General features: G+C 35.9%; 1 protein-coding gene across 1 annotated transcript; it reads left to right on the plus strand.

The window, feature by feature from the left end:
• Positions 1–218: 218 nt before the first annotated feature.
• Positions 219–25,587, plus strand: LOC132114752 (epidermal growth factor receptor substrate 15-like). Its single transcript, XM_059523061.1, has 25 exons — positions 219–324; positions 2,842–2,883; positions 3,343–3,432; positions 3,671–3,718; positions 3,813–3,908; positions 4,074–4,136; positions 4,280–4,405; positions 4,690–4,749; positions 6,404–6,604; positions 6,718–6,863; positions 7,009–7,162; positions 7,876–7,961; positions 11,667–11,739; positions 16,201–16,362; positions 16,759–16,956; positions 17,433–17,816; positions 17,925–18,011; positions 18,253–18,367; positions 18,518–18,562; positions 18,982–19,301; positions 19,619–19,691; positions 20,564–20,634; positions 20,758–20,887; positions 20,994–21,178; positions 24,467–25,587. Exons 1-25 carry the CDS (start codon positions 298–300, stop codon positions 24,605–24,607), a joined length of 3,123 nt encoding a protein of 1,040 aa, XP_059379044.1. The 5' UTR covers positions 219–297; the 3' UTR covers positions 24,608–25,587.
• Positions 25,588–26,627: the final 1,040 nt, after the last annotated feature.

Below are 26,627 nucleotides of genomic sequence, written 5' to 3' on the forward strand. Positions count from 1 at the left end.
TCTTCTTCTTCTTCTTCTTTTGGCCTTTAGCACTACAAAGTGAACAATTTACTGAGTCCTCGTCCACTGATAATTCCCGTGCCAGGTTTTGTTTGTCCTTCTGATCCACCGAGAACTCCAGTGTCTGGTTTTGCAGTGACATCGCTTGTTACCCAACCGCTCCGTTGAATGATCCAGCGCAGGGTTTAATTTAGCATTAATCCAAAGAGTAGCTACTCCAGTACCAGGTTTTATAGTATCCTTATACTGCCCATTGCCTATCGCAACGCAAGATGAACTAGTGGGAACAGAAACACTATGGCTGCCAGTCTCTCCCTGACTCAGGTAACCTCCCTTTCTACACAAACATAACACTCTTCAAACCACTTTCCAGCTCGTTTCAAATGTCTATCAGATCCTTTAAACTGTATTTTTGCGGTTTAGGGTGGAAAACGATCACATAACGTACTACTGTCTCATCGCAGCTGTTTAAAGTTGTTTTCAGCCATTTGCTTGGGCAGAGTAAAAGTTTCAGTCTGATCTTTTAGGCACTTGCGTAAGGGCGTAGTTTAGTGTGTCAGTGCTGAACTAGGCTGGATTAAATAAACCAAAGTTTATTTATTTTCTAGCTTTTGCATGTTTTGAGATCATCCGAAGTTCCTGTACTTTTTTTTTTTTTTTAGATCAGCATGTAGTTTTACATTTTTCATTTATTTGATTGTGAAATGTGTCTGCCTATATGAAAACTTAACAGAGGAGCAATGACTAATACTTTAGTTCATATTAGCTCAATGACACTTAAATTATAGAATTAAGAACGTATTTCACTTATATTTGACATTGGTGTTTGGATTACTGGTGTGTTTTAGTGTGTTAAACTATGCTGAAGCATTAAAAAGCAGCAGGAAGCTTTGCTTCACTGCTAGTTTTGCTTTTCCTCTTTTAATATATTAATAAATAGGAACTAACTTAGTCGTTATTTTATGCAAATATGGCATGTACTATACTGTTGAAGTCATTTTTGTGTAATTTCACTTTTGTGGACTTTATCATTCTACCTAAAGCAACTTTTTGCCTCTTATCTACAGTCTGTAAACTAATTAGCCAGCTAGCTAAAGCATATTTGACACTCGCTCGCTAGTTGGCTAAACAGACCATTAACCTTCAAAAAAGGTTATAGGCGAGTAAAACATATCTTAATGAGTCAGAAATCTCAATCCAGTTAAATATGAACTCATTTCTGATGCGGTCTTTGTGTAAAGTGAAATATTAATGAAATCGCTTCAGTTACACTCGTGCAGCGGTAACAGTTCTGTATGAAAGGGTTTTGACAGCATACACATTACATGCATAGAGTCGCTAATAGCTGTTTTAATAGTCCAGGGGGATTCGTGCATTGATTAGAAATGTTCCTTACTTTAGTTTCCTAGTCTTTTTTGTTTCTTTAATAATAACACTGTTCTGTAATGGCAGTGGTGGTTGTAGCGTTGACCACATGCAGCTGATGGTGTGCTCAGTTTTAGAAGCAGGGCACACATGCATGAAATATGCATTGCAGCATTACCTCATCAATAAGAGATATGTCTGATATGTCTTCGGTGTGTTTGGCTTTCTATGATTCCAGAAGAATTTGAGACATTGTAAGGAGGCAAAAGACAACCATGAAACTATTTTTTTTTTTTTTTTTTTTTTTTTTTACATTTTATAAATAAATATAATTTCTATGAATCATTTAATGTTTCATAATATCATATTTGTAGCATTCATTTCACCACATTATTTCTGCAATTGTAATTTCTGTTCAAAAGCATTTGTAAATGCATCTTTTTGTAATATTTTTTTTCAGCTTTGTTGACTTTGCTGTGTAAAGACAGATTAGGATGTCAAGATAATTTTGGTGATTTAGTTGGTGTTTTTTTGTTGTATATTTAATCATGGTTTACTAAACCTTTGGTTTGTGAGAGTGTGGTAATTTTAAGTAGAACATGCCAGAATAAGTTTCAGGAAATGAGCTGGGATCAGAACAGCTTGAAAGGCCAAAGTGGTGGGTTTTTTTTTTTTCCTTTCTCAGCAGGGCAAGGAAATGTTTGGTGGCACTTTGCTGAATATTGTGTGCCAACATCGCATTAGCATGCACCAGTAACCACCTGATGGGATACATACTGAGCTGTTGAACTACAATCAAAAAACAGTTAGGTTCTGGAAGAACTTCGTCTTGTAATATGCCCAGAAAAGCAATCTGATGCATTATGGTGAGGCAGATGTCTGATTTGAAAGATCATATGAGCTCCAAATAGCCTTTGATTGGCAGAAGGGTTGGTGTTTACTAAAAAAAAAACATTTAACAATCATGATTTGGTTTCCGTAATGTGTTTGATTTCAAATCATTCGTCCATATGTTATAAATGAGCCTTTTGGCCATGACTACACCCGATGTCGATGGTCTGGCTTGGGGTCAACTGTGCAAATGTGCGTTACTCTGCCCGACTTTTGTGAATCACAACTCAACAAAAGCTCAGTGTTTGTGTAGTGCACAGCAGAGAATGCAGAAGAGTTTAGAAAGCCTCCGTTTATGTGTGAATGGGTGTATAATCAACATCTTTCAATATAACAAAGGAGTACTTGAAATGTTTTCACAATGCCATTTTATGAATTTTCACCTGGTTGCCAGATGAATGTAACATTTCCTTCTCAGAGGCCTGAATGCATCAGTGCGGCCAAGAAAGTCAACCGTTTAGAAGAAAATGCTGTTTAACTGGCTTGTTTATGTCTTGATTAAAAGTTTCATCAGTATGACCTGTTTTACAGAGAATAAACTGTTTCGGATTGATTTTAACCAAGTTTTGTGTAATTTGGTTGCAGCTTTCAGGTGGGAATCCTGTCTATGAACAATACTATCGACAGGTAAGCATTTAATCAGCTTTTTCTGTGTTATGTTTCACTTTGGTGTTATAGAGAATGTAGCGGAAGAAGAGAAATATAAACCTCACCATACTGTTAGTTTGAGCTAAAAGCACTCTGAGGCTTTTGCTCCTAGTAAGTGTCTTTCTCTCGGTAAGAGGATGCCGCAATGAATTAGTGATGACTTTTGCAAACCGAACAGGACATGGTGAGAGGAGCAGCTTGTTTGAACTGGCATGTGGTTTAAACATCTTGCTACTGATTTCTCATTTCGAAGCATCTAAAAAAAGAAAACGGTTATTTTAAATTGTAATAATATTTCATAAAATTACAGTTTTTGCTGGATTTTTGATTAAATAATTGCAGCTTTGTTGAGCATAAGAGACTTTCACAAACATAAAAAAACCTTACAGACCCCGAACTTTAAATAATTTTGTTGCTGTGTGCTTTATTCCACTACAGGTAGATCCGTCCAGCAGCGGGCGTGTAGGAGCTGCTGATGCAGCCTTATTTTTAAAGAGATCTGGCCTTACAGACCTGGTCCTTGGCAAGGTAACATCAGTTAGCGTGCCTCCAATATAGCAGTGTGGGAAATGCAAATCACTGAATTGATTGACGAGTGCTGGAAACATCAAGATGACTTAAATAGAAAACGATAGATGGTGTAATTTAAATACCTTCTTTATATTGCTGTATTGATTTCATGCAGTTTGTTGTGTTAGGTTTGTGTCACATTACACATACATTTTTATGTTTATGCTTATGTCTAATTTTCTTCTTTGTTCCACAGATATGGGACTTATCAGATTCGGACTGCAAAGGCTCGCTAAACAAGCAGGTATTTTGAAAAGCATTCATATCATGGTACATCAAAAGAAAAGTTGGTTGAGTAATACGTTCTGAACTATATTTGTCTGTTTGTCGCTTCTCAGCAATTTTTTGTCGCTCTACGTTTGGTGGCATGTGCTCAGAATGGACTTGAAGTGTCTCTTAAGAGCTTAAATACTGCTGTCCCTCCCCCAAAGTTTGTAAGTCTGACTTTAACTTCCTCTTCCTCTTCACCAGATCAGGAAAATGACACGTTTCCCTCACAATATTATTACCAATGTATTAAAAGCTGCTGAGTTGGTGATTTTATTTGCTTACGTGGAGGAAATGGCTTTATGTCTCGTGTTCTTCTGCTTCCTGTCTAGCATGACACTAGCAGTCCTCTTCAGTTTGGCCCTGTGCCCACGGATTGCCCATGGGTTGTCAAGGTCAGATATCATCAGTAGATTTTTTGTTATTTAGAATAGAGTTGCTAAATAAACTCTATTATACATTAGATTGCACTTTCAGTTCAATGCACCAGTTACTTAACTGCTCGTTTCTGAATGCTTGTGTGTTGCGTGTCATATAGGCAGAGGAGAAGCTGAAATTCGATGCCATCTTCGACAGCCTCTCTCCAGTGGGCGGCATGCTCACGGGCGATAAGGTCAAACCAGTGCTCCTCAATTCTAAACTCCCTGTGGACGTTCTTGGCAGGGTAAGATGGCAGGCAGGTTTATAATGATACAGTGCAGGGTTTGAAGATACAACTTTTATATAAAGGTGCATTTTTAGGCCTGACCACCAGGCTGCGCTCTTGAGCTGTAGCTTGATAGTACTCCGGTCTTTTAAAAGGCGAAAATAAACAAACCTAAAGTTTAACTAAATTGTCCATCCCAGTTGAAAATGCATTAAAATCAAACTATGAGTAATTCTGTAAATCAGTTATAGTGATTTAATGGACAGAATTGATCTGACATCTAATTGGAATGAATGTTATAGGTTTGGGAGCTCAGTGACATTGACAGAGATGGCATGCTGGACAGAGATGAGTTTGCTGTGGTGAGTTTTGTGACGGCAAAATGTATTGTTTAGGTCTAAAACTGTATTATTTGAGTATTATTTCTATACTATTATAATATTATTAATATTTTAAATTAGCTTTTTTTATACTTTTAGTTGTAAATCTTTTTTTTTTAGGTTTTGGTAATTTTGTCATGTGCTTTTTCCATTTTATTATTATTTTTTTTTTATTTCTATTTGGCCTTAAATTGTTTTTATTGCAGTTATTGTAGTACTTTAACTGAGGCATGTTATTGCTCAGTTAGCTGCCACAACACTTTTAATTTTCCTTGAAGTTTTTGTCATTTTATAATATTTTCATATATAAATACTTCTGGTCAAAAGTTTGGGATCAGTAAGACTTGTAATGTTTTTTTTTTAAGATGACAAAAGAGAAATGCTCATTTAAGGCTGCGTTTATTTGATCAGAAATACAGAAAAAAACAGTAATGCACAATATTGCACAATATTATTAAAATATTAAATAATGATTTCTATTTTAATATCCTTTAAAATATCATTTATTTCTGTGATGCAAAGCTGAATTTCCATCAGGCATTACTCCATTATAAAGAGTAACATGATCCTTAAGAAATCATTCTAATATGCTGATTTATTATTCGAATGATCAATGTTGGCAACAGTTGTGCTGCCAAATATTTTTTTTGGGGAAAGTTTGATACTTTTTTCAGGATTCTTTGATGAATAAAAGTTAAAAGGAACAGCATTTATTTAAAATATAAATCTTTTCTAACAACATAAATTTTTGCTATCACTTCTTAATGATTTAACACTTCCTTGCTGAATAAAATATTTATGTATTTATTTATTTTTAAAAGAAAGAAAAACCTAATTTTTGCACTGTAGTAAATATTGTTAGAAAAGATCTCTATTTTAAATAAATGCTCTTCTTTTTAACTTTTTATTCATCAAATGATCCTGAAAAAAAGTGTTACAGGTTACAAAAAAATATTAAGCAGCAAAATAGTTTCCAGCACTGATAATAAATCAGCATATTAGAAAGACTTCATGTTAAATCATGTGAAAATGAAGACTGGAGTAATTATGCTGAAAATTCAGCTTTTATCAAAGGAATAAATTAGATTTTAATGTATATTAAAATAAAAGAAAGTTATTTTACATCATAATAATATTTCACAATATATATATTTTTTCCTGTATTTTTTTATCAAATAAATGCATCCTTGATGAGCAAAAGAAACGCCTGTTAAAAAAAAAAAATTAAAACTCATTCCGATCCCAATCATTTGACCTTTTAATATGTGTGTGTATATATTTGTAACACAATGAACCGATGTGGCTGTTCCCAGGATTCTGTTTGCTTTTGCCATCATTAAGGAAACATGACTCTATCAGTTCTATCAGTTATGTCTATAACAAACTTGACTCACAGTGTTGTTGTTTTTATGCCATAAATGGTTTATTTGTATTTGTATTTATTTATATTACAGCTTGCCTTCTCCCTGTTTTTTACTTAGTTCAGGCTTTCATGAAGATGGCATGAATTCAGATATTCGATCCAATAAATCTTGTTTCTTGTTTGTGAAAAACTGCCTTTTACACTACACTGATTCTATACCTGCATTTAAACTTAAGAAGCAAGTTTCTAATTCACATATTTTGTGTGTTTTAGGTCATGCATTTGGTATACAGAGCCCTGGAGTCCGAGCAAGTTCCCATGTCTCTACCTGCAGCTCTGATACCGCCATCAAAACGGAAAAAAATAGCCACGCCTCCTGTGGTGCCCCTCCTACCATCACCAGCACAGCATAAAGAGAGAGGCTCCGCCCACTCTGGATCTAAAACACTGCCAGCAAAACCTACACCACCACAGGTGACTTTTTGATTAGGGTTCACTTAGCTTTATACCACCAACTTTTTGTTAATTTAGATGTTGTGAATGAAATTGAGATTCATTAATAAAAACATGTGTTTGCATGTGTGGAGTGGGTGGTGTCTCCAGCAGATAAAGCCAAATATGATGACTTATTCGCAAAGACAGACAGTGACATGGATGGCTTGGTATCTGGTGCTGAGGTCCGAGATATATTTCTAAAGACTGGTTTGCCATCTGCCACTTTGGCCCACATTTGGTGAGATTTACAATTCTGTTATTGGATTCATTTTCCATCAATTCTCATGCAGACCTAAGTAGACCTGATCTTGTAAACACTAAAACTGTATGGATTTGTATTGTAATGTTACTTTGGCTTACCTTTTTTGTGCATGTTTCTGTAGGGAGCTTTGTGATATAGGAGACGTTGGGAAACTGACCAGAGATCAGTTTGCATTAGCTCTATATCTAATAAATCAGAAGCTGTCAAAGGGAGTAGACCCACCCCAAACACTCTCTCCAGAAATGATCCCTCCTTCTGATAGACTGGCACTACAGGTATACTCCTTGCTTATTGAATCCTAGGTGTAGATTTTGTTGTTGTTGTTTTGAGCATGAAAAAAATGAAAGATGCTAGGATTTTGTTGGTGTTCTTTTTTCTATCCAGTACCAGATTTGATTGTATTTTCTAGCTTGCTGCTGTCTTTTTTGTAAGTCTTTTTCTCTTATATACTACAGTCCATAGGTTTGGGGTCAGTAGGTCACCAAGGCTGCATTTATTTAATCAAAAAACAGTACAAACATTACTGTTATGAAATATTATTCCAATTTAAAATACGTTTTCTATTTAAAAATATTTGATCTTGATTTTCTTTTCTGTAATGGCAAAGCTGAATTTTCATAATCATTCTAATGTGCTGATTTGGTGCTTTGAAAACAATGTTGAAAACAGTTGTTCTGCTTGGTATATTTTTGAAGAAACCTTGATCCATTTTTTCAGGATTTTATTTGATGAATAGAAATCTTAAGAGAACAGCATTTTATTTCAAATAGAAATCTTTTATAACATTATGAGGGTCTTGATTATCACTTTTAATAAATTGAATGCATCCTTCTTGATTTATACTAGTATCATACATAGTATCAGTTCTTTAAAAAAATCTTCTGACCATAAACTTTTAAATGTTAGTGCATGTTAGATTAATGTTTTTCATGCAATGTTTTTTCAACCTTCTTGTAATGATATTTCATTACTTTTTTTCTTCTAACAGAACAACGCTGTCACAGTACAGGCTGCCGATTTCTCCGCAATTAAAGAGTTGGACTCCCTCACTAATGAAATCATGGAGCTGCAGAAGTGAGTTATCGATAATACCTCTGCTCACATATCCAGAAGACAGCTAGTGTGAAATATCAATCATGAACTGCATGTCTTGGATATTTATACATGAAGGAAGTAATTATGGGTAACCGCTGCATTGTTGTTCTATCTGTCTACAAGTCTTTATTATTCATAATATAATACTCTCCATTTCTCTCCTTTCTGGCCATCTGTTTAAATATAGTGTGTATTTGTAGTTTCCACACAATGCTCTCACACAGGTGCACAGGAGATTATGAAACCACAAAAACAGAAATGTGCGTCTGACTGTAGTCTCAGTGTGTCAGTGTACCAAAATCTGTCCTCAGGTCATGAGAGATGCACACAAACTGATGAATGGTTTCTTTAATGAGGATCTCATTACTTCACGTTCTTCCCTCCGTCATCATAATGTGCAAGGTCATCTCAAGCTAAATTAGATTGTCTTCACCCACAGACAGTATTTAGACAAATAAAGCAAATTATTTTAAGCCATAGTTCACCCCAAAAAAAAATTGTCTGCTTTTCAAAACCTGTATGAATTTCTTGGAAAATGAAGAATATCCTAGCTGCATTTTTCAGTACGATTTCAGTGAATGAGGACTGCATCTGTCAAGCTCTAAAATGACAAAAAACTAAATAAAATTGGTTCACGCCAGTGTTATCAGTGTTATTTTAGTATGTATACTATTATAGTATTTACTAATTTTTTTTGTATTTTTAATCGAAGGTTTTTCCTCATATTTATTAATTAAAAAAAATAAATGAGTAAAATTTTTAGTTTACAATGCTATTCTGTATTGGTCCAAACCATAATGGCACTAATTGTGCAGGAACTGGCTGTAATTTAAGTCATTATTATTGTCTGATCAAGTGATTCAGTTGAACCATGTGTAAGAGTGAATAATTTACAAATCATAAAATACATTTTGGTCTATTTCTCACATAGTCTTTATTACATGGCTCCAGAAAGCTTGGGAAATAGAACAAGAGTAATATACACTAATTAATGGTACATTTATATATATATATATATATATTTGAAAGGACATGAGGCTGAGTAAATAATTTCTGGTTGAACTAATCATTCATAATGAAATATTTGTGTGATAGATGAGAAAAGTATTAGATACTGAATGCAACACGTGTGTGGGTGTTGTATACGATCACCTCCTGTAAGCAATAATTCTCCAGAGATGTTAACAGTCCATGTGATGGGAGTCACTACCCTACAGGGGAGAGGTGGAGCTCTCATTTACACAAACATTCCCCCATCTCTGGTTTACAGACTTTGAGCAAAAGCAGATACAGTACAGTCACCTGTCAGCTCCCAGCACACTCACTCTCATTGTGAGATAGACGCTCAACAGCACTTCTAGCACTTCTCTCTTCCTCCTTCATGGAAAGCGTGCAAGGTAAAGAGTAAGTGAGAAGTAATGAGTCTGCCTGAAATGGAGAGAGCAGAAGAAGATGAGCAGAAAGGATAGAAAACAGAAAGATTCTATACGATGGGATGTTGTTTGTCACTAAAATGATGCGTGCGGTTCGGGATTGCCTTAAATCTCCACGGCAACAGGCGACCTCAGGTGACAGGTAAGCACAAGCCACGCCCTCTTTATAAAAAAGAAAAAAAAAAACAATTACACAATACAATTACTCTGTTGTTTTTGGCTGATCTGGACTGCTCAAGCTCCAGTTTCTAGGTGGATTTAGGACTGTTGACAAACTCTCATTTTGCCTTGTATTATTTATATATCCCATTTTAGTCTTTCTATTTTCTTGTTTTCGCCCTCTCTCGAGTCTCTGACTCATAGTGTGTGAGTTTGACTCTTAGTCAGATCCATGTGAGTTCTCTGTTGTTGCCGGGAACACTGTAGCATCAACCCACTGTGTCAGAATCAGAGAGGAAATGTTGAGTCCGAGCTTAAAACAGTTCAGCCTCATCTAGGAAAGTTGCTCTGAGTCTTTTTGAGAAAGATTTGTTATTCAACTGTTTTGTAGAAGATTTTTCTTTATATTCCTTTTTCTAATCTTTCTGTTTTACTCTTGCTATCTCAGTAGCCTCATAACCTAAGAGAGATTTCCACATAAAGAAACATTCCAGCATCATCATAAACAGATCATAGAGTTGTCACACTATGATCTGTGACTAAGAAGATAAATAAGCTTTCACACTACAGCCCTTTAAGATTATGCTAATGATATGTTTATAAATGGATTTAACATGCAAATACATTTAGCAAATGGATGCATGGATGGTGTGGCGTTAGTAGTTAAAAACTGAGCCAGTAGCCGAAAGGTGGAGGGTTTGAACAGATGAAAAGCCAACATTGTATTCTTAAAGGGACAGTTCACCCAAAAATGAAAAATTCTGTCATCATTTACTCACCCTCATGTCGTTCCAAACCCGTATGCATTGTTATCTTATGTTATCATAGAAAATGTTTTGAAGATTGCTGGAAATCAAACAGCTGGTGGTTCCCATTGACTTCCATAGTAGGAAACAAAATCTTCATAATATCTTTTATGTTCAACATAAGAAAGCATCTCATACAGGTCTGGAACGACGTGAGGGTGAGTAAATGATGACAGAATATGCATTTTTGGGTGAACTATCCCTTTAATCCCAAACTGATTCTCAGTATATCTTGTACTGTCTGGTAATCAGTGGTGCCGGCATGTATTACTACTACTAGTACTTTAGCTTGTAGTTTAGGTTTTTTTTTGAGAGGGAGATTTTAAAAATTATCACATTATTTTTGCATGATGAAAACTTTCACATTGACACTTTTAAGTTGGGCCATTTTTGGGTATCAGAATAATGCTAAGCAACCGTTCAGAACACCCTAGCAACAGCATAGCAACAAATATCAGCCCTTTTTTGACTGTAAAATATCCTGGAACACCCTATGACATGTGAAACATTACCCTCGAATAGCAGTTTATAAGGTGTATATATGCATTATATACTTTTGTATATCAGTGCACATATATATATATATATGGGGGGGGGGCATTTATGATTTATTTTTATTTTTTTGTTTTGTTTTTATTCAGTAAGAATGCATTTTTTTTTAAAATAAAGAACTGCTTTTATCCATGCATTAATTTGATGTCACAGTAAAGAAATGTATAATGTTACAAAATATTTATATTTCAAACCGAAATATTCCATTCACCAATGAATCAACAGATCAGCATATTAGAATAATTTCTGTAGGATCATGTGACACTGAAGACTGAATTAATGGCTGTTGAAAATTCATATTTGCCATCACACAAATAAATTACAATTTAAAAGGATCAATTCTAATCCACTCTAGCTAGACATCAGAAAATGTATGTAGTTGTAATATATTTGTTTGCTAATTTTAACCTGTATGATGTGTAGGTAAAGATACAGACAGTGGGATGAGTGAAAACACCTCTAATGTATTCCAACCCCACATCCCCATCTCTCTCTCCCTTTCTCCATGCTTCCCTCCTCCCGTTCTTCCTGACGTTCAGAAAACCATCTGCTCATGTGCAGCTCTGACACAATCACTCTCGGACAGCCTCTCTTCTCTCACACGTCCAAGCTCTAGCAGCAGATGCAGAGATGGTGCTGGAAGGAGATGCTGTCCATCCCGTTCCCGGTGGCTGGCTGTCTGTACCCGCCATCGCCACTGTGATTAAAAACTCATGTTTGTGCTGGTCTTTCAGGGAGAAGAGCGTGGTGGAACAGGACATCAAAGAGACGGAGGAAACTATACGACAGAGGAACAGTGAAGTCCAGGTACGAGTGATTTTAAAATTGAACAGAACAGTTTTTATTTGTCTGGTGATCCTGACCTGACAGAGACATTCAGATGTAGACGGATAGCTTAAAAATCCACAATGTACTGAATTTAATAAAAAAATTTTTATTTTGAATAATTTTTATACAAAGAAATTTAAAAATGGCTTTTTAATAATTGTATATTAGTTAATTGAAAGGTAGTTAATATTACTTTATTTTTATTTTGAATCATTTATATTCGTTTTTTTTAAACGCTAATATTTCTTATTTTATCTCATTTCTTTTTTTTAAAATAATTTTGGTGTTTAAAAGGCAGCTAATATTTAAAAAAAGAAAATTTTTTATTGAATCATTTTTTTATATTACCTTTTGAGGCAGCTATTATTTCTATATTTTTATTTTGAATCTTTTATATATTAGTTGTTTAAAGCCAGCTGAAAGTTTTTTATATATATATATATATATATATATATATATATATATATTGACCGTTTCATGCATCATAATGTCTAGACTTTACTGACCACTTATTGGATCAATAAAGGAGAACAGAAGCCATGCTGTTTTCCAAAGGCTCCCTCTCTGTCTGTCTATTTTATCCTCCCTATCATCTCTCTGTCCACTCTGCTCATGGTGGCTTGATTCTCTCCTCACTGCCTGTCCACAGAGTTGAAAGAAGTTCAAGGTTTATACTATATATCTGCACTGGCCTCCAGACTCATAAGTTTGGTGTTTTCCATTTCCATCGAGATCTGAGCTCCCTCCTTTCCTCTCACTCGCTCTCCCCACTGTGTGATAATTCAATTTTCTGTGTATGTGTCTAAAATTAGCCATTCTGTAGACTACAATATGCTCTAGACTGCTGATTTAGATGCAAGGTACAGATTCAGAGGTGTTCAGGTTAGTCTTTTAATATGTGTCATTTATTTTAAAGTGTTATAATGTTAAAATGTATTAACAGATGGATACCTAATAAGCCAGAAAGACAATAGTGTTTGTGTTTGTGTGTGTGTGTGTGTGTGCGCGAGCATACAGGAATAGATGCCCGATTTGTGTGTGTGTGTGTGTGTAAGCATACAGGAATAGATGCCCGATGTGTGTGTGTGTGCGCGCGCGTGTGTGTGTGTGTGTAAGCGTACAGGAATAGATGCCCGATATGTTGGTGTGTGTGTGTAAGCATACAGGAATAGAAGCCGATTTGTGTGTGTGTGTAAGCATACAGGAATAGATGCCTGATTTGTGTGTGTGTGTGTTTGTGTGTGTATGGATATTAGATGGCGTACTGATAGCACAGCTGGTCCCGCTCTCTAGGGTTCTCCTTTCCTGTCATCACACAAGGCCACTTATTATGCTGATTTGCTGTTTTCTTTTCATTTTTAAATATAAAAATATGATCTCTTACCTGTATGAATAAGATAATTAAAATGGACCTCTCTTTTGCTGCAGTCTTAATAGGGCAGTTCAGTTGATCTCCATTAAACCAAAAACACCCATATGGCTTATAAGTTCTGCTCTCAAAGAAAATTAGTACTTTTTAATGATCTCACCTATGCAAAAATGCAACATTAAGAGAATTAAAAATCAATATTGTAAGCTATCAGAGCAAGTGCCTCTCACAATTTGTTTAGGCTCTTAATAGATTAGCCTTGAAACACTCAGTGCTGGTGGGGAGCTCCAGGCTCTGAATAATTAAATAAGAATGTGTGCAAAGTTTTAGTTTGAGCCTCTGCTATGTGAAACCATAGGATGATGAACGGATTCTATTTCGGGGGCTGTCGAATCCCAGCACAGCCTCTGATTGGACGAGGAGACGTGTGAAGGTTTCCATCTTCACCATGAGCAGTTATTCAGTTCTGCTGCTGTAGATCTGTTATTTTTAGGACCCACTCAGTCACAATCGCCCAGCTTTCTCTTAAAGCCTCAAGGTGAAAAGGAAATGACATGGTTGTCTTTTGTTATCATTGTAGGTCCTTTTCTTTAATTTCCTTTCGGAACTGATTCTTTTCTTATATTTGCATTTACATTACATTTATTCATTTAGCAGATCCTTTTATCCAAAGCGACTTACAAATGAGGGCAATGAAAGCAGTCAAAATCAACAGGAGAGCAATGATATGCAAGTGCTATAACAAGTCTCAGCTTAACGTAGTACACGTAGCAAGGTTTATTATTATTATTATTATATAATAAATAAAAAATAAGATAGAATAGAAAAAGAATATAGCAAGCTATAGTGTTGGAGGCCTCTTTTGCTTTTGTTAATTAAAAAAATAAAAATAAAAGATAGAATGCAAAAAGATTAGAGAAGCTTAGATTAGAACACAAGCAGTTAGTAAATGAATATAGTGCAAGTCTAAAAGGGGCAAGAAATAGAATTAGAATAGAGAGTGCTAGAGTTAGAGGGTCCATTAAAGATGGAAGAGAAGTGTTTTTAGCTGATTCTTGAATACAGTTTATTAGGTTTTTTTTCCCTTAGCCCTCAGTAACTATCTTTTGCTTTTGTACAGTCTGATATTCTGTGTTTTCAATGTAGTTCTGCCTCAGGTTTAATCTGCCAGCCAGTACTGACCATCTGGTCTGTATTTACACACAAAATTAGCATGAATCCGTGAACATCAGTATAAATTTATTTAACTGGCTCTACCCTTTTTGTATGTTAAAATATATATATCCCCTTTCCCATTTACTAATTCTGTTTTAACAAAGACTTCTCATATTATTATTATTATTATTATTATTATTATTATTATTATTATTATTATTATTATTATTATATTTAAAAATTGTAATTAGATTTCACAATAGTACTGTTTTTAATATTTTTGGTTTTTACTATTTTTTAAGTTGTCCTTGTAACAGTGTAATTATATAATTAAGTATTGAGTAATATTTATTAATAATGTACTTACTATATGTTTAGGCTTAGGGTTTGGTTTAGGTTAGTTATGCATAATTTACTGTTATTACTATAATAAGTACATGTAACTTGTAAAAAGGGCACTTAAGCAAGCTTTTTTGTTTGTTTGTTTTTCACATTGGTCTTGTATTGTTGTATAAACTATTTCAAATAAACCTGCCCCGACACAGCACAAAATCTGAATGAATTTATTGGTTACTTAACATGCTTACTGTTTATCAATTTGCACTGGCTTCCAATAGCTGCTCGTATAAAATTCAAGGCATTAATGTTTGCCTACAAAACTACCACTGGCTCTGCACCCATATACCTACATTTATTACTTCAGACTTATGTGCCCTCTAGAAGCTTGCGTTCTGCAAGTGAACGTCGCTTGATTGTGCCATCCCAAAGAAGCACAAAGTCACTTTTACAGACTTTTAAATTAAATGTTCCCTCCTGGTGGAATGACCTCCCCAACTCAATCCAGACAGCTGAGTCCTTAGCTATCTTCAAGAATCGGCTTAAAACACATCTCCTCCATCTTTATTTGACCCTCTAACTTTAACACTCACTATTCTAATTCTATTCTTTAAAATCTAACTACCTTTCTAATCTTTTTATATTCTATTTTCTTTTCATTAATTATGCAATTGTGTGTGTGTGTGTGTGTGTGTGTGTGTGTGTGTGAATGTGTAAAGACCTCTAACACTAGCTTGCTCTATTCTTTTTTTATTCTGTTTTCTTTATATTATATTATTTAAAATCCCATGCTAGGTGTACTGTGTTAACCTAACTTAGACTTGTTATAGCACTTATATATCATGGCTCTTTTTGTTGTTTTTGATTGCTTCCACTGTCCTCATCTGTAAGTCGCTTTGGATAAAAGCGTCTGCTAAATGAATAAATGTAAATGTAAAATGTAAATGCTTACTCCTATTACTTGGCCAGAATAATCTGCAGTGTGGACCAGTCACCAGACTTTATTGCCCTTTTCCAGATGGCACCTCACAGTCGTCCTACGTGTGTTTACACTTTCCCTCATGGACTGTTGGGTAATATTCAGCTATGAAGTATGCATTATTGTTGGCTCGGTTAGTGACAGTGAAGACAGATCATAAAATGTCCAACGAGACATTAGGTGGCCTTGTTTATTTCATGGACGCACGAAAGTGAAGGCCATGAAACCGCAAGTCCACTTAAAGTGCGCCATTCTGGACAGGGCTTTGGTTGATGGTCAGAAGTCTGGCTACGCAAAGCTAACATTGCAATTTTCATTGTTTATGCTTTCTGCTTCCAGTGTCTTTGTTTCCCTTTAAGTTTTTACAAAGATCTGAATTAAATTTATTCAATTTATAATGTTCTATTCACTTCTGTGACTTTGCTGACCGATGTGCTATTATGACTGGTTTAAACGCTATCACACTAGTGCTTTTTATCTTCACTTTAAGAGCTGCATGAGCTCTCTGCACTGTTGTCAGAGTTGATGAAGTCTTGTTTATTTTTAGACCGATAAAGATGTGTTGAAAGGCCTCTCAACACAAACTCTCTCTCTTTCTCAGGACCTGCAGGAGGAGGTTCAGAAGGGCTCGGAGGAGCTGAGCCGCCTGCAGGCAGATCGACAGGAGGTGCAGGAGAAGCTGGAGAGGCTGGACGAGCAGAAACGCTCTCTAGAGGAGCAGCTCAGTCTCGTACAGCAACAATGCAGCCAGGAAAGCCAGCTGGTATGAGACAGACACAGCGAGAGAAAGAAATTAAGCCTATGTGTAGGCAATATCAGTGTTTGTATCATGGGATATATCAACCTAAAAAGTATGCACTGATTTCAAAAATCTACTTAAAACATCACATGACTCTGCAACTTTGCATACTATTTTGAATGAGTCTAAGGCTAATATACCATGCTGTTTTGCATGATGCAAATTTGCATGTGATCAGAGAACGAAAAGAGTGGAAGAGGAATGGAGACACAGACCAGCAGAATTCAGTCCATTCCATTTAAATGGAAACAAATGCATTCTCACTGTCGTTCCTCAAGCCACAAGCATGCTGAATTCAGATCTTTTCTTGTACTTTCTGTTCTTTTTCACCTGTCTCTGTGGGTGTGTGCATGTGTTCAGATCCAGTCATTGCAAGTGGAGCACTCCGAGCAGGAGCAGAGAATTGGTGACTATGAGGAGGAGTTGACCAGAGCTCGAGAAGAACTGCTCCACCTGCAGGAGGAGACGCGTCAACTGGGAGAGAAAGTTCAGTCTGCACGAGCTCAACTCTGTCCCCTTGAGGATGCTGTTAAAGAATCCCACACACAGATTGCTCAGGTTAGCGAGCTTTTTATCTGTTTCTAAGTTATCTTTACTTGTTCATATCTGCATTAATTCTTCCTGAAGTCTTCTTTTAATACACATTTTACCCCGCTTTTTTCCCTTAGTAAAATAAAGCCATTTTTTACAGTGATTTTACCTTAGTAAAGAAATATTTCCTTTTTTTGGCTGTTTTTCAGTAGCTTCAAACATTGCTCATCCAATCAGATTTTAGAACTGGAATGATCTGTTTTCTAAATATATGTTCATTTTAATTGTAAATGAGGTGACATTTTTATTTATAAAAAAAAAAAAACTTTTCTAAAAAATAAAGTTTTTCTGCTTTTTCTCGCAGAATATTTTCTGCTCTTTATCTTTTGTCTTGTTTGCTACTTTTGTAAAGTTCTTTATTTCCATTCCTGGTCACTAACTATTTGTTTTTTTCTTTCTTGAAATATCTGTCTCTTTCATACACTGTATGGGATTTATTGTAGGAACAGAAGCGATTGGCTGAGCTTAAAACAGAGGACAGAGAAGTGACTGCAAGACTTACTTGGAAAATCCTGGAGGAGCCGGTGCTCGTCAATGGAACAGCGCCCTCCTCTGAGCAGCTGGTGCAACTGCAGTGGCCTCAACCCACAGCACAGCCACCAGAGAAACCCAAAGAGGACAAAGTCCAGGATGAAGACGAGCAGTCATCCGTGGATGAGCCACAGGAGCTCAGAGTCACAGAGAAGCAGGCCGGGTCAGAGGCAGAAGAGCCATCCACCAGCCCAGAGGAGCAGGAGCCTAAAGCTGACTTTTTTAGCTCTGACCTTTACAGCAGTGTGTTATCCACTACCAGCTCCACTACTGTGGCCTGGCCTCAGGGGAACACGGTCGGAAACCACTTCCTCTTATTGTATATCATTAATAATGTCACTCTTACATTACATTACAAATAGATTCTCGTGTGTGTCTGACTTTTTATGCCACTCTGTTTTCAGGAAAGTACAACACAAGCTAACCCGGAGCCAGAGGAAGAGGAGGAGAAGGAAAAGCCAGAGGAGCAGCCTGCCACCAGCACCCCAAAGGTTGAATGATTTTGGCAAATCATAATTTTTCGCTATTTCCATTAATATTGTAATTGCAATAATTTTAAATATTCATTTATAATTATTATTATTATTTACTTTTATTATTTATTTTGGGGTTATGTGGTGGTCATATTGTCAGTACTGGTCAGAGCATGTTGTTTTAGATTGTGAGTATGTGTAGGTGTAATTTCCTCATAATCGTAAATAAGTTCATGCTAATGGTTTTGTAAACATTTAGCTGGAAACTGTGGAGCCAGAGAAGAAGGATGCTGCTCAGCCAGTTACACTGCCACACACTAACCCACCTAGCGGTCCTGGCCTTGAATTCTTCCATTCGGACCCTTTCACTGACAGTAAGATCTGCACACAAAGTTAAATCATCCAAAAAAAGGTTTTATTTAAATGAATCGTGTAGCCCTAGATTGTCTTTGAAATAAGTGTACTATAGGTTGCTTCAGGTAATTGACTAACTGGTGAACTTGTATATAACTTATATATAACAGGTGATCCATTCACTGGAGACCCTTTCTCAAAAGTTGACATTTCAGGTATGTATTTGCTTGTCTTAAGGCCCGTTCACACCAAGAAAGATAACTATAAAGATAACGATATTAGCGTCCACACCAGCGAACGATATTGTCTGTGTATTCTAAGTGGACGTGCGTCGGCTGCTTTAAATTCTCGAGCTCATTACAGCAGGATTGATTCTGATTGGTTGGCAATGATTTTATCATTCATCAGAAAAAAAATCGTTCTGAAAGGGATTCTAACGATATCGTTTCTCTGTGCCTTTATCGTTATATTTGTGGTGTGGACTCCGCTATTCGTTAATATTGAGAACGATTTTTAGATTTATATCTTTATAGTTATCGTGCTTTGTGTGAACGGGCCTTTACAGTGTGTTTGCAAAATGTCCATTCATAGCACATATCCATTTAGGCTCATAAAATGTTGTTTTGCTATCCAGATCCTTTTGGTGGGGACCCTTTTAAAGGCACAGACCCATTTGCTGCAGACAACTTTTTTAAGCAGCCTTCAGTTGGTTTTCCATCAGGAGATCCTTTCAGTTCCTCCGACCCATTCGCTGCTACCACAGGCCCAAAAGAGCCTGATCCATTCACATCCAGGACCAGTAATGCAGTCACTCCAGACCCATTTGCTTCCGGTAGTAGTAACATCCAAGATACTGATCCATTTGGATCCAAAATGGATGCCCTGGGAGACTCTGATCCCTTCAGCTCGACTGGCACAGGACACGACCCATTTGGAGGATCAGATATTCCTGCAGTGAGTGCTGTAGAGCTGAGCTCTTTTTGAAATCTCATTAAAACGTGTTCTGTTACTTTATATCTTCTGTCACACTTGATTTATGATAGCATTTGAAGATTTTGATTTATATTTACAAAAGTGACTGCCAGTAAATTCTGCTGAATGCACTTTGAGTCACTTTTTAGACCTAATTTTCGGTGATAGAAACCCTAAAGCAAACTTTTGAATTGTCAAACATTATTAAGATTGCAGTTATACAGTGTTTTATTATCATAACTTAAAAGATTTGGCTGAATTTGATGTTAAACTCTGATTTCCTCTCGTTTTCCTTTCAGAGAGATGGACCAGTAGCAGCCAATGATCCTTTTGCTCCAGGAGGATCTACAGTGGCCACTAACTCAGACCCAGGTAGAACAAGCATTACTAGCCTGGCTTGACAGCAATGTTCCCTCTAATTTTTTTTCTTGTTTAACAAAAATGTTCTATATCTGGTGGACATTTCAGCCACCTGAGTGAAAACGTTCTTTATACCAGACCTTACAGCGCGCACACAAAAAGTGTGTAACTTGTAAATTAATGTTCTATTTGTATTTGATTTGACCACTGATGTAATTAAATGATGCATTATTTAAGGTTACCGAGAAAACATTTTTTTTTACAGTGCTTTGCTATTTACCAAGAAGTGCCCGGCTATGCATGCATTCAGCTAGGAGGGAACATTGGTAGAGAGTATTTATTTCACGATTACAATCAATGTTCATTTTGTTTAAATAAATATTGATTCTTAAATCCTAAGGTCTATCCTTCAGTCTATACTGTTTTCTGATGATAAATGAACAAAACCTCAGTAAACATTATTTGTAGCTCATGTGCCATCCAATAATCACAATAAACTTTGTGCTTTGTTACTCCAGACATAAAACAAAGCTTAACTTACAAATTCTGTCAATTTTATCACAGAACAATAAATGTAGTTTAGATTCTCCTTAATGTGGCGTTGGCAAATCCTGAATAAAAAAAAAAATATATATATATATATATATATAATGAGAGAGACTACATATTCATTTTATTTTATTGTTTAATGTATGTTAATGCGTTAAGGCACCATTTAAATGTTTGTATTTCTACAACGAATTGGAGTAAAAGCATAATCATTTTTACATTCTTACGTTTTGCCTCCTTTATAGGCACATTGAGTTGATTCTGCTCATGAAATATCAAAAATAGTGTTATTTTCAGTTTAATATATTCTGTTTGTGTGCTTTACTTTGTATCAGATCCCTTTGCTGCAGTATTTGGCAATGAGACGTTTGGAGGAGGTTTTGCAGACTTCAGCAGCTTAGCAAAGGTAATGATCATTAACGTAAACAGAAGCCAAGTATTCCAGCTTTATTACAAGTCAATTGATCCACATGATTTAAATCAGGTTGAATGTGGGTTGCAGCTGTTGAACTTCTCCTTTGCCTTTCAGTCTAATGGCAGCGATCCATTCGACTCAAGTACAAACAAGAATTTATATAAGGAGGACACTCAGTCAGATGTTCCTCCAGCATTACCGCCCAAAACCGGAACACCCACCAGACCTCCACCTCCACCCCCAGGTGAGTTGGTTTCTGTTCTGCGTGTTTTATAAGAATGAACCTGATATGTTTGGATTGACATTTCTGTTGTATTCTAAGCTATTTTGTTGTACTGTGTATCTTGAAGGTAAACGGTCCAACATCGATCGATCGGAGTCGTCTGAATCATCTCAGAGGCGTGGTCTGTTCAAGGCTCAGGGCTCTGGAGAGTTCTCCTCCCTTCCCGCTAAAGACTCGGTACCAGACCCCTTCGCCCCTTCCTCACCCCAACAAGCCCCGTGCGATCCCAACCGATTCGCCAGCTTTGACAAAGTGAGCTCCTCCCACTCTCTCCCTCCTGACCCCCAGTAGTGAACCCTGACAAGCAGCAGCCTTGACCTCTTGACCCCTCACAGCCTTTTTATTTTTATTTTTCTGGAAAGAAATGCTTGTCATCCAATATTTCGACAACTCCATTTATTATCTGTTTGTGAAAAGCCACAAAGCATTGTCATTTTTTTTATGTAATGTTTTTGTACATATAAGTGAGCTTCTAAGGAAAATATTTATCTATTCTAAATCCAGGCTTATGCTTCTACTAAAAAAGTGTTAGTAATGTTAGCTAATTTACAAAAAGAATGTATTTAAATCTACATATTTATGACATCACAACTTGCCTTACATCAAGCACAAGTTCTCACTGGCTGTGGAAGGAGAGGCGGGGCTGCTTGCTATTGGCTGTTTTTAATTTACCTCTATGTTCTTTTGTCATGTTCTCCACCATTGGTTGAGGCTTGATTCCATCTTGCACATTCATTGCCCCGCTGTACCTTGGTTGACTGACTTGCCTTCCCTTTCCTTTGCACTGCACGAACTAATCACTGTGTCCACCTTTTCTTATTGGGCTGCTACTTCTCTTTCACTGGTAGAACACTTCCTGGTTCCATCTGCATCCTATGATTCTATGCACCATTTTGTTTTCATGGTTGTTTTGTTATACAGAAAATTTTCTAAATAAATTAATCCGCTAGGATGCTGACAGCACATGTTGGCTCCTTTCTGTATTACTATTTTTTAAATTTAAAATTAAAGAGCTTGTCTTCTCATATTTTCCCACTGTGAACTTTCTTTATGAGACGATGCATCAAATAAATGAAGCTTTATAATGACATTTCTCTGATAATTTAAAATCACCTTTTGCAAATGAAGAGACCTCAGAAAAGGCATCTTTAGATTATTTTTTTAGGGATGCACCGAATATTCGGCCACCGAAAATGGCCCAAAAGTGCATTTTCGGTTTTCGGCCGAAAGACTTTTATCACCGAAACAACACGATTTCAGTGAAATTCTGCAAGAAAGTGCCTCAAATAATAATAATACGTTGGCTATTTTGTTCCTAGGCTACTATATATGTGACATTTTTTATATTTATATATATATATATATATATATATATATATATATATATATATATATATATATATATATATATATATATATATATATATATATATATATATATACACACACATACACACACATATACATACATAATATCAGATTGTAGCCATATTTCTGCTAGATTTCTGCCTTAATTTGATAAAAATGTTTATTTATGCCCTGGCCCTATTTAAATACACTCTCTCAAATATTTCTCAAATGTCAGGTAGATGACAAGCACAACTGCTCAACAGCTAGATGGTTATCTGTCTGAAGTCCCCATCCCCAGAAGTGATAACCCTCTTGCCTATACTGGAGAAGTAATGCACTTTCTAGTCCTACAGAGAACATTTTCAAATGCACTTCACCTAAATGCACTTTGTTTTTATGAGAGAACAGTTCATTTTAAAACCTTTCTGCTGGCCAGTAGGCCTGTACATTATTATTTAATATTCACATGAGTGGGATAAATTTTTTGTTTGAATTTTATTTTATACTGTGCATTGTTGCAATGTGCTTTGTTGCAAAACTTTAATTTTTGTAAAGTTAGTACACGGTCATAGCAATAAATGCAATGGTACTAATAATTGGCATAATTTCTTTCGGTGTTTCGGTTTTCGGCCTTGGTTTTCTCTTTTTCGGTTTCGGCCAAGAATTTTCATTTCGGTGCATCCCTATTATTTTTTGTTGTCATGTCATGATCTGGTGTCCTGTGTGTAGAAATGCTCTCCATCCATGGTCGTACGTACCTTCACATCTGTGTGAAATACCTGCATGTTCAGCATGATGGGCTATTATGAGCAATCCAGGCCTTGGCACATGATGAGTACATCATAAACAGTTGAAATTTAATTGTTAATTTGCCATCATTTTATTATTCATTAGTCGTTATATCTTCTTTGTACCACATTTCAAACCCAAAGTAAAACATTTTTAAATATATAATTTTTGATCCGCAGTTTTTTGAAACACGTGGGTGACTATATTTGCATTTAAGTGATTTGTTTCTATAAAACCTTGTTTATAACAGTGATAATCGCAGATACTAAAATAAGGAGTTCTTCAGTAACCAAAAACATTTTTTATATCTCAGTCTTATGTGTTTGAAGGCTTTTGAGCCAATGTTAGCTGAAAGGCTTTATGGATTGCATCATGGCACACATCATGTATCTCTCATCCTCCTGTGTCAATAGCTGTACAACATTATTTTTTTATTTATATCTCCCCTCCCTTATTGCTTCCACATTTTTCCCTATTTGATGATGAAGAACTGTTTTGGTGATGTTGACAATGACCAAACAATACTTAAAGGAATAGTTCACCCAATGATACAAAATTAATGAAAAAAGTAAAGGTAGAAATAATGTATAATATTCAATATAATTCATATTATATTCAATTATTTAAAGTTCAACTAGTAATATTAAAAAAAAAAAAAGACTTAAATATTAAAATGATTTATTTAGATCATAATGAATTTGTTGACTATTCTTGAACTATTCCTTTAAATAGATTAAATGAAATGTATCTCATTTATATAGTTACATAAAACTGTAATCTTTAACAGACTGTTATGTATGTTGTAGCATTAAAAAAAACAAGTTCACCCAAAAATTAAAATTAGCTAAATAATTACTCCCCATCAGGCCATCTCAGATTGTTCCTTCATTAGAACAGATTTGGAGAAATGACATCACTTGCTCACCAATGGATCTTTCTCTTTACTCCACTCCATAAACTAGCAAAACGTTTTTTATATATATATATATATATATATATATATATATATATATATATATATATATATATATATATATATATATATATATATATATATATATATATATATATATATATATAAAATGGTAAATTTCTCCAAATCTGTTCCAATGAAGTACGGTAACAAACTCATCAACATCTTTGATGGCCTGAGGGTGAGTAAATTTTCAGCAAATTTTCATCTTTGTGTGATCTCAATTCTACTAGTCCCTAACTCAGTCTTTGATCATTTAAAGTTGGTACTTTTAGAAAACATTATTTACACTACCTGTAATAGTTGCATGACCCCTCTTCATTTAGACACTTAGATTAGACAAAAAACATTGAGTAATATTACTTTAAGCAGGTGCAAATTGATGGGGTGTCTGATGGGGTTATGGTGTATGTGTGTGTGTGGAGCAGTACCCCACAGAGGAGGACATGATAGAGTGGGCGAAGCGGGAGAGTGAAAGAGAAGAGAGGGAGCGCATGGCTCGTCTGACCCAGCAGGAGCAGGAGGATCTCGAGCTGGCTATAGCCCTCAGCAAATCTGAGCTGTCCTGACCCAAGCTGGATACAGCACCACCACCACCTGAGCCACATTAACAAGGAGGTGGAGGAAGAGGGGTAGAGCTGGAATCACCATAATTAGAAGAATCCTTCACCTGCATCTCCAGCTACTTGATAATCATCTAGGTTTCCAGTTTCCTCTGAATGTCCACTGAGTTCTCCCGGTGTCCGGTTGGCTGGATAATGTGTGAAGGCCAAGTCAAGATGGAGTTAAAGGTAACAGACTCACTGCAGCCTATATGGCTTGAAACCTCTGCTGTGACTCCCTATGTTTTTAAATAACCTCAATTCAAGGGAGCTCCACTAATCTGCCGCTTTATGATGTCCAGTTCAGTGTAATTGAACAAGTGTTTCTGAACAAATCTATACCCATATATATTTGAAGTTTATTTCAGAGTGATTATAATAAGGTTACGAGTGCAGTAAATGGATTTAGATCTGTGACATGGAGGCTTGAAGAAATCCATAACGTGTGTTCCAAGGTTCGTTCTATTCCCTTTTTTGGGCAATATTAACACATTTGTTCAAAGTTTACAAGCAGCCAAACTGGGCAGCTTCTTTCACTTTTCAACGTTTCAACAACGTTTGACACAAGAGGTTTTTATTGTGGGCATGTCTGTCCACTCTCAGGAACGTATCCCACAAGCCATAAAACCTCATAACTGCAACCTGATCAGTGGATTTCAGCTATAATTGAAACTGATGTGCTTGTAACATTATCAGCTTGCATAAACCACTACTGCAACTGAACTTCTACCCTGCTAAAAGAGAACACTGATGAACTTTAGAAAAGAACAACCATGCAAACGCCATTTACCTTTATAATCTTAACAGTGCAGCATTTATACTTTAATCATTCTGTCCTTTGAAGAATCGTAATCTTGACAAACTACTAAGAGACATTTTTTGACATTGCAAATTTCTAAATAGATAATGAAAATGTACATATTTGTGAATTGTGTGCCAGTTATCTTGTACAACGGTGTATTCATACCTTAAAACATATTGTATTTTATCAACAACAACAACAAAAAAGTAGAATATAGAAAGCTTGCTTAGTAAAAATGTCCCTTTTGTCTTATTCCTAATGACAAGTGCCGAAGCAATAGGATCAAAGGTGATTTTAAAAAAATGCGGAGCAAGTCTTGTTAATTGAGTTTCACAAAACTAATTTTATGAGTAAATGTATATATATAATTGAGCAATATTAAGTCAGGCAGTGATATTTTCTGTAGTGCCTACCTATTCAGCCTTGCCTTGGAGAGAGAAAATCAGCTTGTGGTGAATCAAAGATGATAATTTGTTAATCATTTAATTGCATTACTCTTCTCAAAAGCACCCTTAATGCTCCAATGTTTCCAGTGTCAATTAGGATATAAGAACCAGCTGCTCTTTTATCCATCTTGCACATCATTCAGTCGCTGCCACATTCTCTGGGGATCAATAGTAAACGGTTGCATTTTCATGTCCACAGATTGGTTTAAGCTTTACAGACAGTGAATTTAAACTTAATACCAGTGCATTTATTATTAGATTTATTCTATTTGCAACATGTAACATTCCACCTCCACATTTCTTTTTTTTAAACTTCATTTTACACTGTGCTCTGCTGCAGTTTCAGCTGTCTGTATGTAGTTTCACCAGTAGGTGGAAATGCAACACACTGCATGAAAGACATGAACTTGCTCTTAAGGTTCAGTCTCATGCGCATAGTTGGATTCTGGAGTCTTCAGTGACCACAATAGATGTGCTTTATGAAGGTTTTCTTTCACACAGACTTTATATTTGAAAGCATCTGACAGCATAATGGAAGAATATTTGCTTTTTGGTTCTTCAGGATTCTATCTTAGCTTTTGGCACAGACAAATGTGGCGGAGATGAAAATAATGATAGAAGGGAAATGGCGAACCTTGTGTCTAATCTGGCTTTTGTTTGGCCAACCCAGCATTTTCAAACAATTTTATGAAGATTTGGAGCATTACCGTTAATCAGGAAGAAAAACAGCATTAAAAAA

The sequence above is a fragment of the Carassius carassius genome, chromosome 34 (genome assembly GCF_963082965.1).
Source record: "Carassius carassius chromosome 34, fCarCar2.1, whole genome shotgun sequence".
Lineage (NCBI taxonomy): Eukaryota > Metazoa > Chordata > Actinopteri > Cypriniformes > Cyprinidae > Carassius > Carassius carassius.